General features: G+C 42.8%; 1 protein-coding gene across 1 annotated transcript in view; it reads left to right on the top strand.

Moving 5' to 3' along the window:
• zmat4a (zinc finger, matrin-type 4a) overlaps positions 1–19,406 on the top strand; it is a 148,874-nt gene extending 129,468 nt beyond the window's left edge. Inside the window, exon 7 of the mRNA XM_021606382.3 lies at positions 16,832–19,406. Within this exon, the coding sequence (XP_021462057.3) occupies positions 16,832–16,859 (28 nt within the window). The 3' untranslated portion in view covers positions 16,860–19,406. The remainder of the gene's footprint in view (positions 1–16,831) is intronic.
• The last annotated feature ends 570 nt before the right edge of the window (positions 19,407–19,976 follow it).

Below are 19,976 nucleotides of genomic sequence, written 5' to 3'. Positions count from 1 at the left end.
CTGCAAAGAAACCACTACTAAAGGACACCAATAAGAAGAAGAGACTTGCTTGGGCCAAGAAACATGAACAATGAACATTAGACCGGTGGAAATGTGTCAAGTCAAACTGTATTTGTCACATGTGCCGAATACAACAGGTCGTAGACCTTACCGTGAAATGCTTACTTACATGCCCCTAACCAACAATGCAGTTCAAGAAAGAGTTAACAAAATATTTAACAAATAAAGTAAAGTAAAAAATAATAAAAATACAATAAACACAATAAAATAACAGTAATGAGGCTATATACAGGGGGTACCGGTACCGAGTCAATGTGCGGGGTTACAGGTTAGTCGAGGTCATTTGTAAATATGCATAGATCATAAACAGTGAGTAGCAGCAGTGTAAAAACAAATGGGGGGGGGGGGGGGTTGTCAATGTAAATAGTCTGGGTGGCCATTTGATGAATTGTTCAGCAGTCTTATGGCTTAGGGGTAGAAGCTGTTAAGGAGCCTTTTGGTCCTAGACTTGGTGCTCCGGTACCACTACCACACAGGGAACAGTCTATAACTTGGGTGACTGGAATCTTTGACAATTGTTGGGCTTTCCTCTGACACCACCTAGTATATACACTGGCAAGAAAAAGTATGTGAACCCTTTGGAATTACCTGGATTTCTGCATAAATTGGTCATAAAATAAAACAAACACAGTCTGCTGATACTAATAACACACAAACAATTATACGTTTTCATGTCTTATTGAACACACCATGTAAACATTCACAGTGTGGAGTGGAAAAAGTATGTGAACCCTTGTTAATAACTGGTTGACTCTCCTCCTGCACAACGTCCAGGAGGAATTTTTGACCATTCATCTTTACAAAACTGTTTCAGTTCAGCAATATTCTTAGGATATCTGGTATGAACCGCTCTCAAGGTCATGCCACAGCATTTTAAATCAGTTTGAGGTTAGGACTCTGATTGGGCCACTCCAGAAGGCGTATTTTCTTCTGTTGAAGTCATTCTGTTGTTGATTTATGTCTGTGTTTTGGGTTGTTGTCCTGTTGCATCACCAAACTTCTATTGAGCTTCAATTGGCAGACAGCCTAACATTCTCCTGCAAAATGTCTTGAACTTGGGAATTCATTTTTCCGTCGATGATAGCAAGCTGTCCAGGCCCTGAGGCAGCAAAGCAGCTCCAAACCATGAGGCTCCCTCCACCATACTTTACAGTTGGGATGAGGTTTTGATGTTGGTGTGCTGTGCCTTTTTTTTCACACACATAGTGTTGTGTGTTCCTTCCAAACATCTCAACTATAGTTTAATCTGTCCACAGAATATTTTGCCAGAAGTGCTGTGGAACATCCAGGTGCTCTTTTGAAAACTTCAGGCGTACAGCAATGTTTTATTTGGACAGCAGTGGCTTCTTCCGTGGGGTCCTTCCGTGGGGTCCATTTCAGTCATCTTTGCAGGACAGCCACTCCTAGGGAGAGTAGCAACAGTGCTGAACGTTTTCCATTTATAGACAATTTCCAGCTTAATGCAAGTCAACAATTCTTCTTCTGAGATCTCTTTTGTTCGAGGCATGGTTCACATCAGGCAATGCTTCTTGTGAATAACAAACTCCAATTTTGTGTGTTGTTTTATATGGCAGGGCAGCTCTAATCAACATCTCCAATCTCGTCTCATTGATTGTTCTCCAGGTTAGCTGTCTCCTGACTCCTGACAATTAGTTTTTGGAAAAGTCATTAGCCTAGGGGTTCACATACTTTTTCCAACCTACACTGTGAATGTTTAAATTATGTATTCAATATAGTCAATAAAAATACAATAATTTGTGTTCTTAGTTTAAACACACTGTGTTTGTCTATTGTTATGACTAAGATGAAGATCAGATCAAATTTCATGACAAATTTATGCTGAAATCCAGGTAATTCCAAAGGGTTCACTTACTTTTTCTTGTCACTCTAGGTCCTGGATGGCAGGATGCTTAGCCCCAGTGATGTACTGGGCCGGTCAGATGCAGAACAGTTGCCATATGCAACCGGTCAGGATGCTATCGATGATGCAGCTGTATAACTTTTTGAGGATTTGGGGACACATGCAAAATCTTCTCAGTCTCCTGAGGGGGAAAGATGTTGTTGTGCCCTCCACTACAACCCGTCGATGAGAATGGGGTCCTGTTCGGCCTGCGTTTTCCTGAAGACCATGATCATCTCCTTTGTCTTGCTCACATTGAGGGAGAGGTTGTTGTCCTGGCACCACACTGCCAGGTCTCTATAGGCTGTCTCGTCATTTTCGGTGATCAGGCCTACCACTGTTGTGTGGTCAGCAAGTTTAATGAAGGTGTTGGAGACGTGTTTGGCCACTCAGTATTGTGTGAACAGGTAGTACAGAAGGGACTAAGCACGCACCCCTGAGGGGCCCCAGTGTTGAGGATCAGCGTGGCAGACGTGTTGTTGGCTTCCCTTACCACCTGAGGGCGGCCCGTCAGGAAGTCCAGGATCCAGTTGCAGAGGGAGGTGTTTAGTCCCAGGGTCCTTCATTTATTGATGAGCTCCATTGGCACTATGGTGTTGAAATCTGAGCTGTAGTCAATGAACAGCATTCTCACATAGGTGTTCCTTTTGTCCAGGTGGGAAAGGGCAGTGTGGAGTGCGATTGAGATTGCGTCATATGTGGATCTGTTGGGGCGGTATGCGAATTGGAGTTGGTCTAGGGTATCCGGGATGATGCTATTGATGTGAGCTTTGACCTGCCTTTCAAAGCACTTCATGGCTACCGGCGTGAGTGCTGCGGGTCGGTAATCATTGAAGCAGGTTTACCTTCGCTTCATTGGGCACATGGACTATAGTGGTCTGTTTGAAACGTGTAGGTATTACAGACTCATCCAGGGAGAAGTCGAACATGTCAGTAAAGACACTTGCCAGTTGGTCCACACATGCTTTGAGGACACATCCTGGTAATCCGTCTGGCCCCACGGCTTTGTGAATGTTGACCTGTTTAGCTCGGCTACTGAGAGCATTGTCATGCAGTCGTCCGGAACAGCTGGTGTTTTCATGCATGCTTTGGTGTTGCTTGCCTCGAAGCGAGCATAACAGGCATTTAGCTCATCTGGAAGGCTCGCGTCACTGGGCAGCTCACGGCTTGGTTTCCCTTTGTAGTCCATAATAGTTTTCAAGCCCTGCCACATCCGATGAGCATCAGAGCAGTTGTAGTAGTAATTACTTAAAAATCATACAATGTGATTTTCTGCATTTTTGTTTCAGATTCTGTCTCTCACAGTTGAAGTGTACCTATGATAAAAATTACAGACCTCTACATGCTTTGTAAGTAGGAAAACCTGCAAAATCGGCAGTGTATCAAATACTTGTTCTCCCCACTGTATTTCAGTTTTTATTGTCCCGTTGGTCGGATTGTCTTGATTGTATGTCATCCATTTTGTTTTCCAATGATTGCATGTTGGCCAATGGAACGTATGGTAGTGGAGGTTTACTCACTCGGCAACGATTTCTCAGAAGGCAGCCTGACCTCTGCTCCCTTTTTCTCTGTCTTTTCTACACGCAAATGACAGGGATTTGGGCCCGTTCCCGAGAAAGCACTATATCCTTTGTGTCTGACTCATTACAGAAACAAATCTTTATCCAGTTCGAGGTGAGTAATCGCTGTTCTGATGTACAGAAGTTATTTCCGATCATAAGAGATTGTAGCAGCAACATCATGTACAAAATAAATATCACAAAAAAAATTAACAAAATAGCACAGTTGGTTAGGAGCCCGTAAAACGGCAGCCATCCCTTCCAACTTCATTCTTCCTTTGGTCTGATGAGTCTGAATTAGAGATTTTTGGTTCCTATCGCCGTGTCTTTGTGAGATGTAGGTGAATGTATGATCTCTGCATGTGTGGTTCCCGCCGTGAAGCATGGAGGAGGAGGTGTGATGTGTAGGAGTGCTTTGCTGGTGACACTGTCAGTGATTTATTTCGAATTCAAGGCACACTCAACCAGCATGGCTACCACAGCATTCTGCAGCGATACGCCATCCCATCCATCTGGTTTGCACTTAGTCCCCCTATCATTTGTTTTTCAACAGGACCCAACACACCTCCAGGCTGTGTAAGGCTATTTGACCAAGAAGGAGAGTGATGGAGTGCTGCATCAGATGACCTGGCCTCCACAATCACCCAACCTCAACCCAATTGAGATGGTTTGGGATGAGTTGGATGTGCAAAGGGAAGGAAAAGCATCCAACAAATGCTCAGCGTATGTGGGAACTCCTTCAAGACCGTTGGAAAAGCGTTCCAGGTGAAGCTGGTTGAGAGAATGCCAAGAGTGTGCAAAGCTGTCATCAAGGCAAAGGGTGGTTTGATTTGTTTAACACTTTTTTGGTTACTACATGATTCAATATGTGTTATTTCATAGTTTTGATGTCTTCACTACAACGTAGAAAATAGTCAAAATAAGGTAAAACCCTTGAATGAGTAGGTGTGTCCAAACTTTTGACTGGTACTGTAAATTATACCGCGTTTGGTTTAGGAGTATGTGCTATGCCACTGAAAATTAATTGGCACTTTCAGCCATAGCCATAGCTAGAATAGATAGAATGTATGCAGCTATAGATGATGTGAGAGATTTTGAAGACTGAGTAAGCAAAATATTAGATAGTGGGGGAGTCCCTCTTCTGGCTTCGGGCGTCTTTGTATCTTTTTCCACTTAAGTTCAGACTTATTGAAAGCAATTAGTTTTTGAGTAGGAAAAACGATTCTAATTGAGCCATTTTTTCACTTCTTTCACAATGCTGCTGCTAATTGGTGGCCAATGCCGTGGTGCCTGCAGGAGTGGCACCCAGATTCAACAAGCGCTTGCTGTACTGTAGGCACAAACAAACACCCAGAGCCCGGGCTAGCTCCATCAGGCTGTGATCATCAGAGAGAACAAACAACTAGCGCTAATGCACAACTAAAATGCACACACACACACACAAACAAACGACCATCTAAGTCAAACATCTACCGCTAATACACAACTAAAATGCAAACACACTTACACAACTATCTAACTCAAACAACTGCCAATTATACACAACCAACACACACAACTAACACCAAGGGTGTTTCTCAAAATGCATACTACCGTGCTCCGAGCACACAAATTGGAGCATGGGAGGGTCAGAGTATTTGTCCAAATCAAAGTATGCAAAATGGAGCACGGAGGGTACTTCTCAAATGTGTACTCCGTTTGTACATATTTTGAAGCATGCATCGATACACGCTTTAATGAAAAGTATGCAAAGAAATATAATGCAACCACGTAAGAAATGACGCAAATTTTCTTGAAATCAATGTTTGCCATTATTTGTCCTGAAGCGAGAGAAAATACACTCCAACTTCAGAATGAAATGTTGCCTATTCATATCTCATATGTTGCCCGACTACAATATTTTATCTTGATACGTACATTTTGGCATGTTACCTACCTACAATACCCACTGTGGTGTTCGTAGGTCGCAAGCCCAAGGTACTGTAAGTCAATAGAGCTAACTGGCTAGCTAGGGCAGCCTAGTGGTTAGAGCGTTGGGTCAGTAACCAAAAGGTTGCTGGATCAAATTCCCGAGCTGACAAGGTAAACAAAATCTGTTCCCTTGGTGCCTGAAATGTGGATGTTGATTATGGCAGCCCCCCACGCCTCACTGATTCAGAGGGGTTGGGTTAAATGCTGAAGATGCATTCAGTTGTACAACTGACTAGGTATCCCCCTTCTTTTCTTCTCTTTTTTACTACTGTTAGCTAGCAAGATAGCCACAATGAATAGTTAGCTAGCTACCCACGAATAATTGACATCTACCTTGGATGACATTGGTTTAAGGTCATTTTCTGCCTGTTACCTACATTATTACGATTCACATATAGCTAGAAGTAAAACGTTTGCTTTGTGTATATCTTGTTTAGTCTCTATTGTTGCCATTGTCCTGGCTGGATGAAAGTTCAGTGAATGGGGAGATGCTGCGTGAGGTAATACAGTCGGGGAGTGTGAGTGCTTCTCAAATGTGATGTTTAATGCGTTCTCCACCTTCTCGTCCTCACAAGGACATACTCAAGAGAACGTCCTCTGAGAATGCACTTGGAGCATTAGAGTGTGGAGCACGGTAGTATGCATATTGAGAAACACCCCAACTCAAGCAGGTCATTCTAAAACACAACCAACATCCAGTGTTCAGAGTTAAACACACTGTTTTTGTCCTGAAACAGTAGTAGATAGGTAGTTAGGTAGGTCAGAGGATGGGCTGGTTGTGGGCCCAGCACAGCGCAGCCTGGCCCGTAGGTGTGAATTGATGAGCTTTCTGTGGTGCATGTCCTGGAATTAATTCCCCCTGTTGGCCCATCTGCCCGCACGTGTCCACACTCCACAGGGATGCAGACATCAGGAGACGTGACATACCGTTTAACAGCCCTGCACTTTAGTCATGCTTCACCACACTGCCTCATTGGAGCTAGTGGCTTTCCACACAGGCAGATCCAACCGCCCACCCCCAGCAGCCCAGAGCAACCTCTTTCCTCTCTTTCTCTCAACACACTCTTTGTCACTCTCCCTCTTTCTCACTTCCTCTCTTTCTCTCACTTCCCCTCTCTCTCACTCTATCTCTCTTTCTCCAGACCTCAACACCCTCCAGTCAGCCCGGGTGGCTTCACACTGCCAACAGTGTGATGGGTGTATTTAGGTCATTGCTTTATGCTAGTTTATCCAGATAGAATAAAGACATCTCCTTAGGAATTCTCTCACTCTCTCTCTCTCTCTCTCTCTCTCTCTCTCTCTCTCTCTCTCTCTCTCTCTCTCTCTCTCTCTCTCTCTCTCTCTCTCTCTCTCTCTCTCTCTCTCTCTCTCTCTCTCTCTCTCTCTCTCTCTCTCTCTCTCTCTCTCTCTCTCTCTCTCTCTCTCTCTCTCTCTCTCCCTCCCTCCCTCCCTCCCTGTGCACAGAGGGCAGAAATGTTATTGTTGTGTGTCTCTTGTGTCCTACATCGTAGCTCGACCAAAAATAAGATGGTATAGTTCCTTTATTGTGCTTTGATGGTATGACTTTACAGAGAAGGGAGTACAGTGAGCGTGCTTATCAACCATTTTTCAGTAATTTATCTTAATACCTTTTCTATTTAGCTAGGTTGTCACTAGAAAAAGTGATGCACTGTGAATTGAAAAAAATCAATGCAGTTACATATCGGGATATTATATTGTTCTCCGTCATCTTTTTACATTTGTTTTCAGCACTTTTATTTCCATGCCTGATTTGTTATGGCTCTCTCTTGTCCCTCTGTAGCAGACATGTGGTGAGCAATACTTTTGGAACATCGAATCGCAATCGTGAGACTCACAATAGATATCGTATTGGCACCTACTGTAAGTATCGTGATAATATTGTATCGTGAGGTTCCCGGCAATTCCTAGTGAATTGCATGAAGTCGGGTCAGGTCAGATTGAGTAAAGTTAGGTTACGTAGGGGTCATATTGACCTCCCCACTCTCATCACAAATTGATACCCGCAAGCAAAGATGACTGAACTCTGTGTAGCTAACTTGAACCAAGTCCAAGAACTTCAGTGAGGATATTCAATTTTGAGTGGAGCCATGACCCATTCACGGTGTGCTTACTAATGAGATGTGTGATCAATACTAGACTAACAAGCCTGCTACAACAGTACAACAGCCCCTGCTGGAATCCAAAGCGGAAAGTATGCCACAAATTGAGGTCTTCCTTTGATTCACTAACTCAATTTGGCTGTCTGACATGTTTCTCTTTTCTCTGTCCAAGTATTTCTCCAGTTGTCCTGCGCTTCAATTGAGCCAAACAGCAGCGCTGTACCTGGTTGTCCCAAATGGCACCCTATTCCCTAGAGCACTACTTTTTACCAGATCCCTATGGGCCCCAGTCAAACGTATTGCACTATATAAAAAATTGGGTGTCACATGGGAAGCAGACATCCTGTGTTTAAGAACTAGCTTCTTCACATAATCTGTCCTTCCATGTGATGGCATAAGAAGTAGTCTTTTAGCCTGGTCCTGTCTGCTGAGACAGAAATAACCCGCTGACAGCCTGGTTGTATGAGCTGACTGAGGTCCCCTCTCCTCCCCAGACCAGCCAAGGTATGGCTGACCAGCCAGGGGATCCTGGACATGTGGTTGTTGGCTGGCTGGTCAGTGTGAACTAAGGAGAAACTGTGAGGGAACCAATTGGACATCTAGTTCAGGACAGGAGAAGAGGAGGAGGAGGCTCTTTCTCAACCTCTTTCTCAACCAACCTAGATCATATTCAGACAAGCTGTAAACAGGCTTATATGTGTTGATGTGTTCACCTTCACAACAATATCAACATATGAATGTCATGATAGATTGTGGGCACAGGAGGCTGCTTAGTGGAGGACGGCTCATAATTATGACTGGAATGGAGTGAATGGAGTGGTATCAAACACATGGAAACCATCTAACCATTACTATGAGCCCATCCTTCCCAATTAAGGTGCCGCCGGCCACCTGTGATTGTGGGGGCTGTGTAGTTGTTGCTTAGGGCCACAGTCAGAGTCTGTAGTTGTGCGTGAAATGGTCTTTGCTATGTAATGTTATCCTCCACCGCCAGAGATGGAGACGCAGAGAGACCAGTCTGGGAAACACGAGTCCGGAACACAACATGGCTGTAATAGCGTTACGAGGCGAGGCGGGGGGGACCGTTGTGGGAGCGAGACCCGTCCCTTAGCCCTGTGCTCCTTCGCTGCTCCACTATCAATAGGTCAAGTCAAGCAGACGGCCTCGTTACCATGCCATCACCGATCTCTTGGCACATCATCCATCAACACCCAACCATCAACGCCCAACCATCCCCATTCCCTGCTGCTCGCCTGCACAGACATTAGACGCTGCGTTCTCACACCCAGTACTCACGAATGAGTCTGCGACGGGTGGGAGGATGAGTCTGGCAGTTTGAACGTTGGTGCAGTGATTTGCTATTGCAGCTCTCGTTTCCCGTGTGGACTCAACCGACCGTCCACAGAAAGAGAGAAAGCTGATTAATATATGATGTGATGGATGGTTCACCTCTCGGGTTTGACACACCAGCCATTCCAACATGTGGCACCAGTCAGACGATTATGTGAAATAAAACAATTATTCAGCCTACCAATAATCCATACACTTAACTGTATAGGGTGTTTCCCAAATGGGACCAGACTCCCTATGCAGTGCACTACTATTGAGCAGGGCCCGTCTCTTGTCAAAAGTAGTGCACTATATAGGGAATAGGGTGCCCTTTGGGACTCACTGTGCACTGTGCTGTATATCTCTGAGATTCAAGACAATTGGTTGGTCTGCTACTGCAGCTGTGGCAGCCATGCTCACTGCGTGGTGTTTTCACAATGGGAAATTCAGATTGTGGAAATAATGACGTTTCAATAATTCATGAGATATACCTCCTTTTAGATTGAGGTTGAAATATTATGAACCTCTTTTTTTTTTTTCCACTGGGGATTTCCTCTCTGTGCTTGTAATGTCATGTATAAAACAGACAGGATTTAGACTTTTGCAGGCGTAGTTTCATCTGGTCTATGTAGATGTCTTTGAGTTGATTAGTGACACAGTATAGCAGACTGACTTGGCGTAGATGTTATGCTTGGGTCGGTATTCCACTGAAGTGACTGTGTGTGTTTGTGACAGGGGAAAGGGGTTTACTGTGTGTAGTCTGTGTGTTTACTGTGTGTAGTCTGTGTGTTTACTGTGTGTAGTCTGTGTGTCCTCTGCTATCTACCGTGGCCATAAAACCTAATGCATTCAACGGCTCAAATCCAGCCGTTAAAACTGTCAAACAAAGGCGGCTTGATTTATGCTGTTTATCCTGGTGCCTTGTGCTGTACTGAGCCTGGGACATGAAACAGAATGGAACAGTATGAGAGTGGCAGTGTTTGGGTGTCCTCTCCCACCTGCTTCTCCCTAGTCACACATACTGATACTGCTGCCTTCTCTCTCTCTCTCTTTCCCCATTTCCCCTGTCCCCCGCGGTCACAAAGATAGAGGTGGTGGGTAGGTATGCTTTTATCCAGACTCCCCCCCCCCCCCAGCACACTTGCTACTCAGTGTACTCACACACCCCACACTCCCCTGGTGACAGACCTGACATCTCTTTGAATTCTACCTCTCCTCCATTCCTCCTCTTTCTTTGCACTGTGACGACCAATTTACCGCCAGTATCATATCCCACTTTCCACACAAACACAATCATCACTGTTTTGTCATTTCTGATCCTCTGTTCACAAAGGAAACCTTTATTCCCTTGTCTTAGAAAATTAAAATGATTCATTCACACTCAAGAACAGTGCAAAAAGAAAAGGGGGGGGACTTTTTTATATGTATATATATATAACAATAGAGGCCTTATATTATTTTTTGCAGAATATGAGCTTTTTTCCTATATCCGATCTATGATGGGAAAAGTTGCTTTCGCAGAGAACAAACAACCCCAAGTTATAACAGACTAATATTATTCTTCTTTACAGTCTCAGCTTGGCATTATTAACATCAGTCAAGGCCATCATTCTCAATATAAAGGTAATGTCACACAGACATATAGAACTGTAGGATGTGTGAAAGGCAGTTATGTGTGTTTGTACATGAAAGGTCAATTTTTTTCTCTAGGAAACTTCAATTTCAGCCTTCTATTTATGGGGCGACATGAAAATACAGTATCATAGACTTTGATGGATTAATTGAGAGGCACCCTTATTCTGCCCCCCCCCCTCTCTCTTTCTCTCTCTCTCCCCCTCTTACTGCTGCCCCCAACCCTTTCTCTCTCTCTCTCTCTCTCTCCCTCCCTCCCAATTCAATTTAAGGGGCTTTTTTGGCATGTCAAACATATGTTTACATTGCCAAAGCAAGTGAAATAGATAATAAACAATACAAAATGAACAGTAAGCATTACACTCACTCTCTCTCTCCCCCTCTCTTACTGCTGCCCCAACCCCTTCTCCCACTCTCTCTCTCTCTCCCCCTCTCTTACTGCTGCCCCAACCCCTTCTCCCACTCCCCCCCCCCCTCCTCTCTCTTGCACGACAGTCAGTCAGTAGAGGATTGCCCAGAGAAGAACACATCCCCATGAGACACAATGATGTGTGCCACAAATCCCCAAATCTTTCACATTGTCAGACTGAAAGACCCGCTCCTCAAATCCTTCACGCACACATTTAAAAGAGCTATAGCAGCAGCACATGCATATTTACAGTGACTTCAGAAAGTATTCATACCCCTTGACGTATTCACATTCACATTCACTGTAACACACATTTTGTTGTGTTACAGACTGATTTAGAAAAGAAATCTCACCCATCTACACACAATACCCCATAATGACAAATTGTTTTTTAGAAATGTTTGCACATTTATTGAAAATGAAGTACAGACATAGTACAGCAATCTTCAAGTCTTTCCACAGATTTTCAATAGGATTCAAGTCTGGGCTTTGGCCGGGCCACTCAAGGACTTTCACATTATTGTTCTGAATCCATTCCAGAGTTGCTTTGGCTGTATGCTTGGGGTCACTGTCCTGTTGGAACGTAAGTATTTGTCCCAGTCTAAGGTTGTTTGCACTTTGAAGCAGGTTCATTAATCAATGATTTGCCTCTATAGGGCTCCATTCATTGTTCCCTGTATGCTTTCCAGTCTCCCAGTCCTTGCCGCTAAAAAGCAACCAATTTAGCATGTTGCTATCACCACCATGCTTCACGGTAGGGATGGTGTCCAGACATAGTGCTTTGCATTTTGGCCAAAGGTTTCAATTTTAGTCTCATCAGACCACAGAATATTTGTGCCTTATGCTCTCAGAGTCTTTCAGGTGCCTTTTTGAAAACTCAAGGCCCAGGTTGGTGAAGTTCTGTAGAGACTGTTGTCCTTCTGGCAGGTTCTTCTGGCAGAACTCTGTAGTTCTGTCAGAGTGGTCATTGGGTTCTTGGTTACCTCCCTGACCCAAGGTCTTTCTTGACCGGTTGCTCAGTTTGGTCGGCCAGCTCTAGGCAGAGTCTCGGTAGTACCATATTTTTTTCAATTTCCCAATGATGGAGACCACTGTGTTCTTGGAAAGTTTAACCACTCTAGAAATTGGTTCATACCCTTCCCCAGATATATGGTTCATCACAATTCTATCTTGAGATCTACGGACAGTTCCTTGGACTTCATGGTATAGCTTCTACTCTGACATGCACTGTCAACTGTGGGACCTAATATAGACAGGCGTGTTTCTTTCTAAATCCTGTCCGAACAATTGAATTGGCCACAGGTGGATCCATATCAAGTTGTAGTGACATCTCAAGGATGAGCTCAATTTGGAGTGTCATAGCAAAGTGGTGTGAATACTTGTCTAAATGAGATATTTCCGTATTTAATTTTAAATACATTTGCTAACATTTGTAAAAACCAAGTGTTGCTTCGTCATTTCAAGGTATTGTCTGTAGATGTTAAAAGAACCACAACAATTTCATCCATTTTAAATTCAGGCTGTAACGCAACAACATGTGGAATAAGTGAAGGGGTATGAATATTTTCTGAAGGCACTGTGTAAGCTTGCATGTGTCTTCAAAGCGGAAACGCTCCTTAATCAGGATTGACATTCCATCTCATTAAAATGCAAGAGCATTTCAGTCTGTTCAAAGGTTTATAGGCTAGGAATGTGAATCTGCTGGTTGCAGGCATTAGACATCATTGCAGAAATATTTTGAGACTGACAGTGCAACTGCAGAGTATTTGCAGAACTGATAAAATAGGGTGGGAGAAAATATGAGCAGTAGGCTATTTATTTGGACCGGGGCAGACAACAGACCCTGTCTCAATGGCAGCATAAACGACCATATGGACAGTCCTGGAGAGAACACTTTACCAACATAAATCTGGCAACCGTATCGAACTGCTGCTTAGCAGCTGCAGAAATGCCTGGAGGGGTGGCAGAGGCAATTGATGGCCGTCTGAGGATGAGGCTGCTGACTGCTTCCAGCACTGGGAAGTAGAGTAGTGACTTTGGGTTTGTTTTTTATGAAGGTGTTGGAATGCTAAAATATTGACCAACTACAATGCATTGTGTGCCGGAGCAGAAAACAGCTTGAGCGCCAGCGGGAAGAGGAAGAGGAGGAGGGGAGGTTATTTCCAAACCCATCTTTCTCCAGTGATCATCCCCTGTGTGATGGCTTCATGATTTATAATCATGCTCAGTGGGGGCTCCGCTGAGGCCCTCTCGCTTGGCACTGCCCGGTGTTGGTGAGATGCACCCATTAGAAGCTCAGTGGAGGGAGGTTTAGAAACTGCTTTACAGCTCTGTAAAAGTTAGATATCAACGAGCAGGCAGGGGCAGCTTGAGGGCATACCATCAAACAGGAGAGATTGAAGTACAAAGCATGAAAGAGGCAAAGCCACAGAGACATTCAACAGTCCAAACGGCGGCCACTCGACTCTTATGATTCAGCCTCATTTCCTCATTGACTTCCTAATTAATTCCCAATGCACACTGAGAAGGAGATAGCTAGGGGCCCAGTATTTGCTGCAGAATAGACACATGGTCTATCCCAAATGAGATCGGTCTATACCAGCTCACCTGCTAATCCAAGCTGACATTCTTTCTCTCCACGCTTTACCATAAATTGACCAGATGGGAAACACATTAAGAACGTGTGTGTGTGATGTTCAATGGGGACATCTTATGGGTCTACCATCTAAAAGGGAGGATATGGAATATTTATTTTACAGCATTTAGTATGATGTAACTTGCCGGTGTACTGTACAAATCTGGAGGACTGATGCAGTTTTGTAGACTGAAATTGTTTTGGACGGGCAACTTGTTCTTCTATAGCAACAAAACCAGGAGTATCATAAGCTGCTGTAAGAAGAAGGGAGGCATTTTATCACAGGGGGGGAATTAACTTCAAAGGGACTGAGAATGTCCATGTGAAATATAGGCATGAAGATAAATAATACATGGTTAATGCCTCCACCAGAGTAATGTGCTGACAGAATTTGTCACACACTTTATGAATACATAAGTTGTGTGTTCGCCACCACGCGGTTAAGGTCACTGCACTCAGATGGTGTGGTTTCTGTTTGCCATTGCACCAAGCGAAACTATGTAACTTGCACTCGCTTCACGGTAAATTCATTATGAGGCAGTTTGCCTTGAGAGGGAAAATAGGGGAGGCTTGATATTGCTCCTGGAAAATATAATTTTCCTGTCTCTGACTGACTTGAAAGATGTGGTAGTGGAGAGGGGGTTAAGATCGAATGGAGGGCTGGAAGCTGTGCAGATAGTCTCACTGCGCTCCTAAAAGCTTTTCCTGCTGTCAGTTTTGGGAGGATGCATCTTTAAAAGCTGTCATTCTGATGGAGAGGACAGCAGTCGGCAGCAGCTCCATCAGCAGGAGGCTGAGACACACTATGTTTTTTTTTGGAGGGCGGCAGGTGACTCAATAGTAGGTGTTGCCACTAACAACACAGGACCCTTTTCAGACCCATCACAGAGTGGCCTTTCTTGGCTGGGCTTCTGTCAACGACTTAGAACTGTGATCAAATCAGCTGAAATATGTTTTCATCTAAAATGTCAGAATGGTTCTTGGATGAGGTTGTCTCCTACGGGGACTATATAGTTTTACATTGAGACTTGGTTGGATTGTGTTCTCTTGATTTACTCAGCTGGTTACTGTTTACTTCTATCTCTGAGACCCATCTGCTTTTAGGCTATCAGTACACAATCAGTTGTCTAATTATTGTACTCTGTAATTATGTAGTTAATTAGACCAATTGAACTATGCTCCATTAGTACTGAGTCCAAAGCGAAGAGAAACTATAATATCTGAACATTGGTTGAAAAATAAATACGTACCTGCACGGTGTTTGATGCACACATTGTTTATTGAGTGCAACGTTGGGTTTTATACCAAAAACGAACACATTTAACTCTCTGGATGTGTATGCACTGTGTTTTAACTGAACAGCAAATTCAAAATTCCCATGTGACATCATTTAGCCTACAAAATCACGGCTGCATGTTTTCACTTGTGGAATTATGAAAAACTGATCCGGAATATGTTGTCGTTAGTCAGGTTTTAAGGTGATGTAAAATAGGTGGATGAGCCGCATTCATACGAGTGAAAGGCTCCGTCGATCAAGAGAACCCCTCTAATGAAAACAAAATGCTACATACGCCTGGCCTTTGAGTGGAATACATTCAGATCTGCTGGCGTGCTGAGAATATGTTCATTTTCCTCTGTTTGGTGGAACTGTTTTCTGTCTCCAAAGAGAGACCTTTCAATGTTGCTTTATTTCTCACCTTAGCACAGTGAATGTTGCATTAATCTTACTCATCCGTTTCAATCCCTCCCCTCTGCTTGTATTATTGTGTGTGTGTGTGTGTGTGTGTGTGTGTGTGTGTGTGTGTGTGTGTGTGTGTGTGTGTGTGTGTGTGTGTGTGCACGCGCGCCTGTGTCTGCACATCTGCTCTGCATGCCGGTGTTCGGGTACATGCACTTGTGTGTGTGTGTGCGAGGGTGCTGATGTGTGTGGGTGCTTCAGTGTGCGTGTGTGGACTAAGGCCTATGCAGGTCTGATACATTAGCCTTTTATGGTGGAATTATTCCCGAACTAATGTGACTGGATGGGCCCTGCTCTACTGCTGCTGCTCTAGTCCTCTAGAGAATCATTCAGCAGGATGTTCATTTTACACAGCACACTGTTTACTCCCTCTGCTACGTTTACCTGGAGTCAACATAGAGACCCCTAAATGCAAGTCAGGGAATCGATTAATTGAACAAATAACTACTGTCTAATCTACAGTGCAAGAGCCAATGAGGGTTAAGAAAACTGTTTTAGAAACTGTTTTAGTAATCTATTGGCTCAAAATAAGCAATAGGTTACACCTGCACATTAACTACTGTTCCCATAAATGACACACCTAACTGTGTATTGTTCTCTGTATATTACCTTGGTGGAATCTAATCTACATCTACACACATACACCAAAAGTGTCCAAAACATCATCAGACCTTCACTGCATTAACACCGGCAGTTACAACGCGTGTGCTTACGTTATGTTAGTAAATAGCCATGTTTTGGCACTCTTGCAGCCACGCTGCAACACACACACACTCCTCCTTTTTTCTTCTGTAAGACTATCTATAGCACGTCTGACTATTAGATGTGAATTGGTTGTCATGTTTTGAGAACAGTCATCCCTGTATTAAGTGAGGGGACCGTCAGTATAATTTATCCAAGACCGGGAGAGAACTGGGAGAGGCGTCTCCGACTGTGATTGTGCGATGATAAACCATTAGATAAGACCTTCAGTCGATGTGGCGATGTCCTGGACATGCTATAAAAGCTGGCTTTCCGCACCTCTTCAATCACAACAGAAAGGGGATTAGCTGTTGGCCACTCTAAGTGTCATTGTCAAGCTCCGGGTGCTTTGTTGAGCACATGACAAACTAGAGCATAAAGTCATGCGGTACGTGAAGTATAGGAGACAGAAATGAGAAAGCGTAGCGAATAAGGTTTTATGTTCAGTCCAGAGAAGCCAAGGCTGTTTAGACCTCCTTATACTTTAACTGCCCTCTTCTCCTGGTTGTTCTGTAGATGGTCTCCTTATCGTTGATATTTTATTATCGATCTTATCAGGATCATTTCACCTTCACCGCTAGTTTATTTTATTGGTTGAGATATATTTGACTTTTTACCTTTGTATAACAATAACATCTCTCTCCCTCCTCTCTCTCACTCCCTCTCTCTCTCCCCACTCTTTATTTCCTTCTCTCTCTCTCTCTCTCTCTCTCTCTCTCTCGTTCTTTCTCTTGCAGCCTGAAGAATCAGATATGTGTCCAGTGAATCTTGAAGAACAAAACAAACCATTTGATTGATGTCAGACAAGCTGTGTTCAGCTTGCCCCAATTTTTCTGCCTCTGCCCTGCTTTCTCTCTCTACCACACAAACATACACACACACACACACACACACACACGCACGCACACGCACACACACACACACACACACTCTCTATCTTTGTCCTGCTAGCATACAATAGGAGAGCAAGTTTTTTTTTTAAATGCTTCAGCTCCACAGCATCTGTCTCACCTGTCAACTTAAGGCTTCTGCAGAACTCTTGTCATTTTGGCCATGTGATAATCAACATTCCACAGATTCTGCATTTCACACCAACAGATTCTCAGTACTTTTAAAGACGATGGTCGACGAGAATAAATGTGGATCCAGCAAAGGGACAGTCCCCTCAATGCATGAAGAAATTAACGACCTGCAACTTCATGCTAACTATGCTTTTGCTTTAGTTGTAAGTGGTTAGAGAGAGGAAGACTCTCAATGGCATTTTGGCTTGAGTAATAAAGTGTTTTTTGTAATTGATTTACCTGAAATAGAATATGTATAAGAGAACTGATATATAAGTAGTGTATTGTTTTTTAAATCTTATTTATGAGTAATTTATTTTTAAAATGTATTTTGCCCTCAGACTGTTTTTTTTCCTTTAGAATAATGTATAATAATGTTTGGGTCTATGCTATATATTCCCATCTAATTTCACAGTAACATAATATCCCTGGTGGACAAGTTGGCAATAATAATGACAGTTTGTACAATGTCATTGAACATAATGGCATGGTGCACAAGTTGCTTTATATATAATACAGTAAAAGGTTTTCATAATGTTTACAATTTGAATCTGAACTGATTTATCTGCAGCTCTAGTAGTCCTATATAGGGGATCTACAGGTAACTGCCAAAATAAAGGAAACACAATAAGGTATATTGAAAGCAGGTGTATTGAAAGCAGATGCTTCCAAACAGATGTGGTTCATTGGTTAATTAAGCAATTAAAATCCCGTCATGCTTAGGGTCATATATAAAATGCCTAGTTGCCCATTATTTTGGACTAATTAACCCAGGAACCACAGTGACTTTGAAAGAGGGGTCTCAAAGGAGCATAGGGGGTTTAAAGGTGTGTGTGTTTGCATGTGTCAGTCACCAGATCTCAACCCAATTGAACACGTATGGGAGATGATGGAATTTCTCATGGAGTTGTAGAATCTATGCCAAGGCACCTTAAAGCTGTTCTGGCAGCTCGTGGTGGCCCAACACCCCATTAAAACACTATGTTGGAGTTTCCTTTATTTTGGCAGTTACCTGTACTTTGTCAGTGTTCCAGGTATAAACATGTGTTCTCTGTTCCTCCATGCGGATTGAGGTTCAAATGTGGTCTTCGTCTCAGGGAGGTCCCATTGATTACTATTGTCCAGATTTATGATTCAGATTCATGATTCAACAAAACTGTTCAAAAAATGTGTTCACTGAATTCATTCCAATAGAGCCTTTTAGAATGTGTTAGTATTACAGCCAATTACAGTCGATTTGAATCAAACCATGTTATTCTGTAATGGTGTAAAACATTGCTGTTATGATGATGATGATGATGTCTTATTCAGAAATTGAGAGTATTTAAAAAGCAATCCAACTTTAATATACAACCTTATCTCAACCTTCTGTAGCAACTCTTTCATTCTAATAGTTATAAGAACAATAAAGCTATGTAATGACAGTGGTTGGTGTTGCGATACATTTTACTTAATCAGAGTATGGTGGTTAAAGAGAACTACTAAGCAGGTGTTCTAGTTTGAATTTCTATTTGTTCTTACTGTTGTAGATGAAGCAGTTTATTTGTAATTGGGAAAGCAGATATATCTGTATACAGACATAAGAGTTACTTATTATCCTGCCAGTACAGTGCAGTCAGTGTCTGTCGACAGCAAAAACGTGTTTGATCAATAGCCTTGATAAATGTGTTAAAAAGGGATTGTTGTGTGCTAATTTATAAATAACTGATCTGTTTGTTTTGAAATGAGCAATGTCTGGAATTGTTAAACCAATTGAAACCAACCCTTCTCCTACCTTTTTAATTTGTTTTAGAAGACTTCAGCCATTTTGGATTTACTGCTTACACATACAAAAAAAACACACCTAAGCATTTTCATGCATCTTAGAGAGATGGAGTGAGAAATTCTAAAACATACTTCCTGAACTGAACACCAACTGAAGCTGGCTCAACTCAGAGCCAACCGCCTTGTGAGATGCCACAGGCAAAAAAAGACAATAATGTATAAAGTGTTTTTAATATTACAAACAACTTAAGATGTGCATGAATGATTTACTAATTAATGAAACTATCCTTATCAGATCCACTGAATTTCTTTGCTCAGACCAAGTCATAACGTTGCATTCTGCCCAACTTTGCATTGGATCTGGTGTCTCTCCCTCGATCTCCAGAGAAACTCCACGTCTCATACACCCCTACTCCCTTTGTGCTCTCTCTAGGTTATGTACTCTACGGTGTCTGAAAAACAATAAAAGACACTTGCAACTATACTATACCACCTGTCCAGTCGTGTTGCTTTGTTCTGTCTTATGTTTTCCTCCGAGCTGGCATTCTCATCCCCAAAGTCAACATGCCCAATTTCTCAATGGAAAGTCAATTGTTCCTTTGAGTCCTGGTCAAGATACAAAGATTTCCAGACTATTTCTGTTCTCCAAGTGTTCCCACACATCTAATCATTCAAGGGTTTTTCTTTACTTTATTTTCTACCTTGTAGAATAATAGTGAAGATGTCAAAACTTTGAAATAACACAAATGGAATCAAGTAGTAACCAAAAATGGGTTAAACAAATCAAAATATATTTTATATTTTAGATTCTTCAAAGTAGCCACCCTTGGCCTTGATGACAGCTTTGCAAACTCTTGGCATTCTCTCAACCAGCTTTACCTGGACTGCATTTCCAACAGTCTTGAAGGAGTTCCCACATATGCTGAGCACTTGTTGAGGTCAGGTGATTGTGGAGGCCAGGTAATCTGATAAAGCACTCCATCACTCTCCTTCTTGGTCAAATAGCCCTTACACAACCTGGAGGTGTGTTGGGTCATTGTCCTGTTGAAAATAAATT

This window comes from Oncorhynchus mykiss, chromosome 6 (genome assembly GCF_057628025.1).
Source record: "Oncorhynchus mykiss isolate SJ-2025 chromosome 6, ASM5762802v1, whole genome shotgun sequence".
NCBI classification, from domain to species: Eukaryota; Metazoa; Chordata; class Actinopteri; order Salmoniformes; family Salmonidae; genus Oncorhynchus; species Oncorhynchus mykiss.
This window is presented reverse-complemented; position numbering and strand designations above follow the sequence as displayed.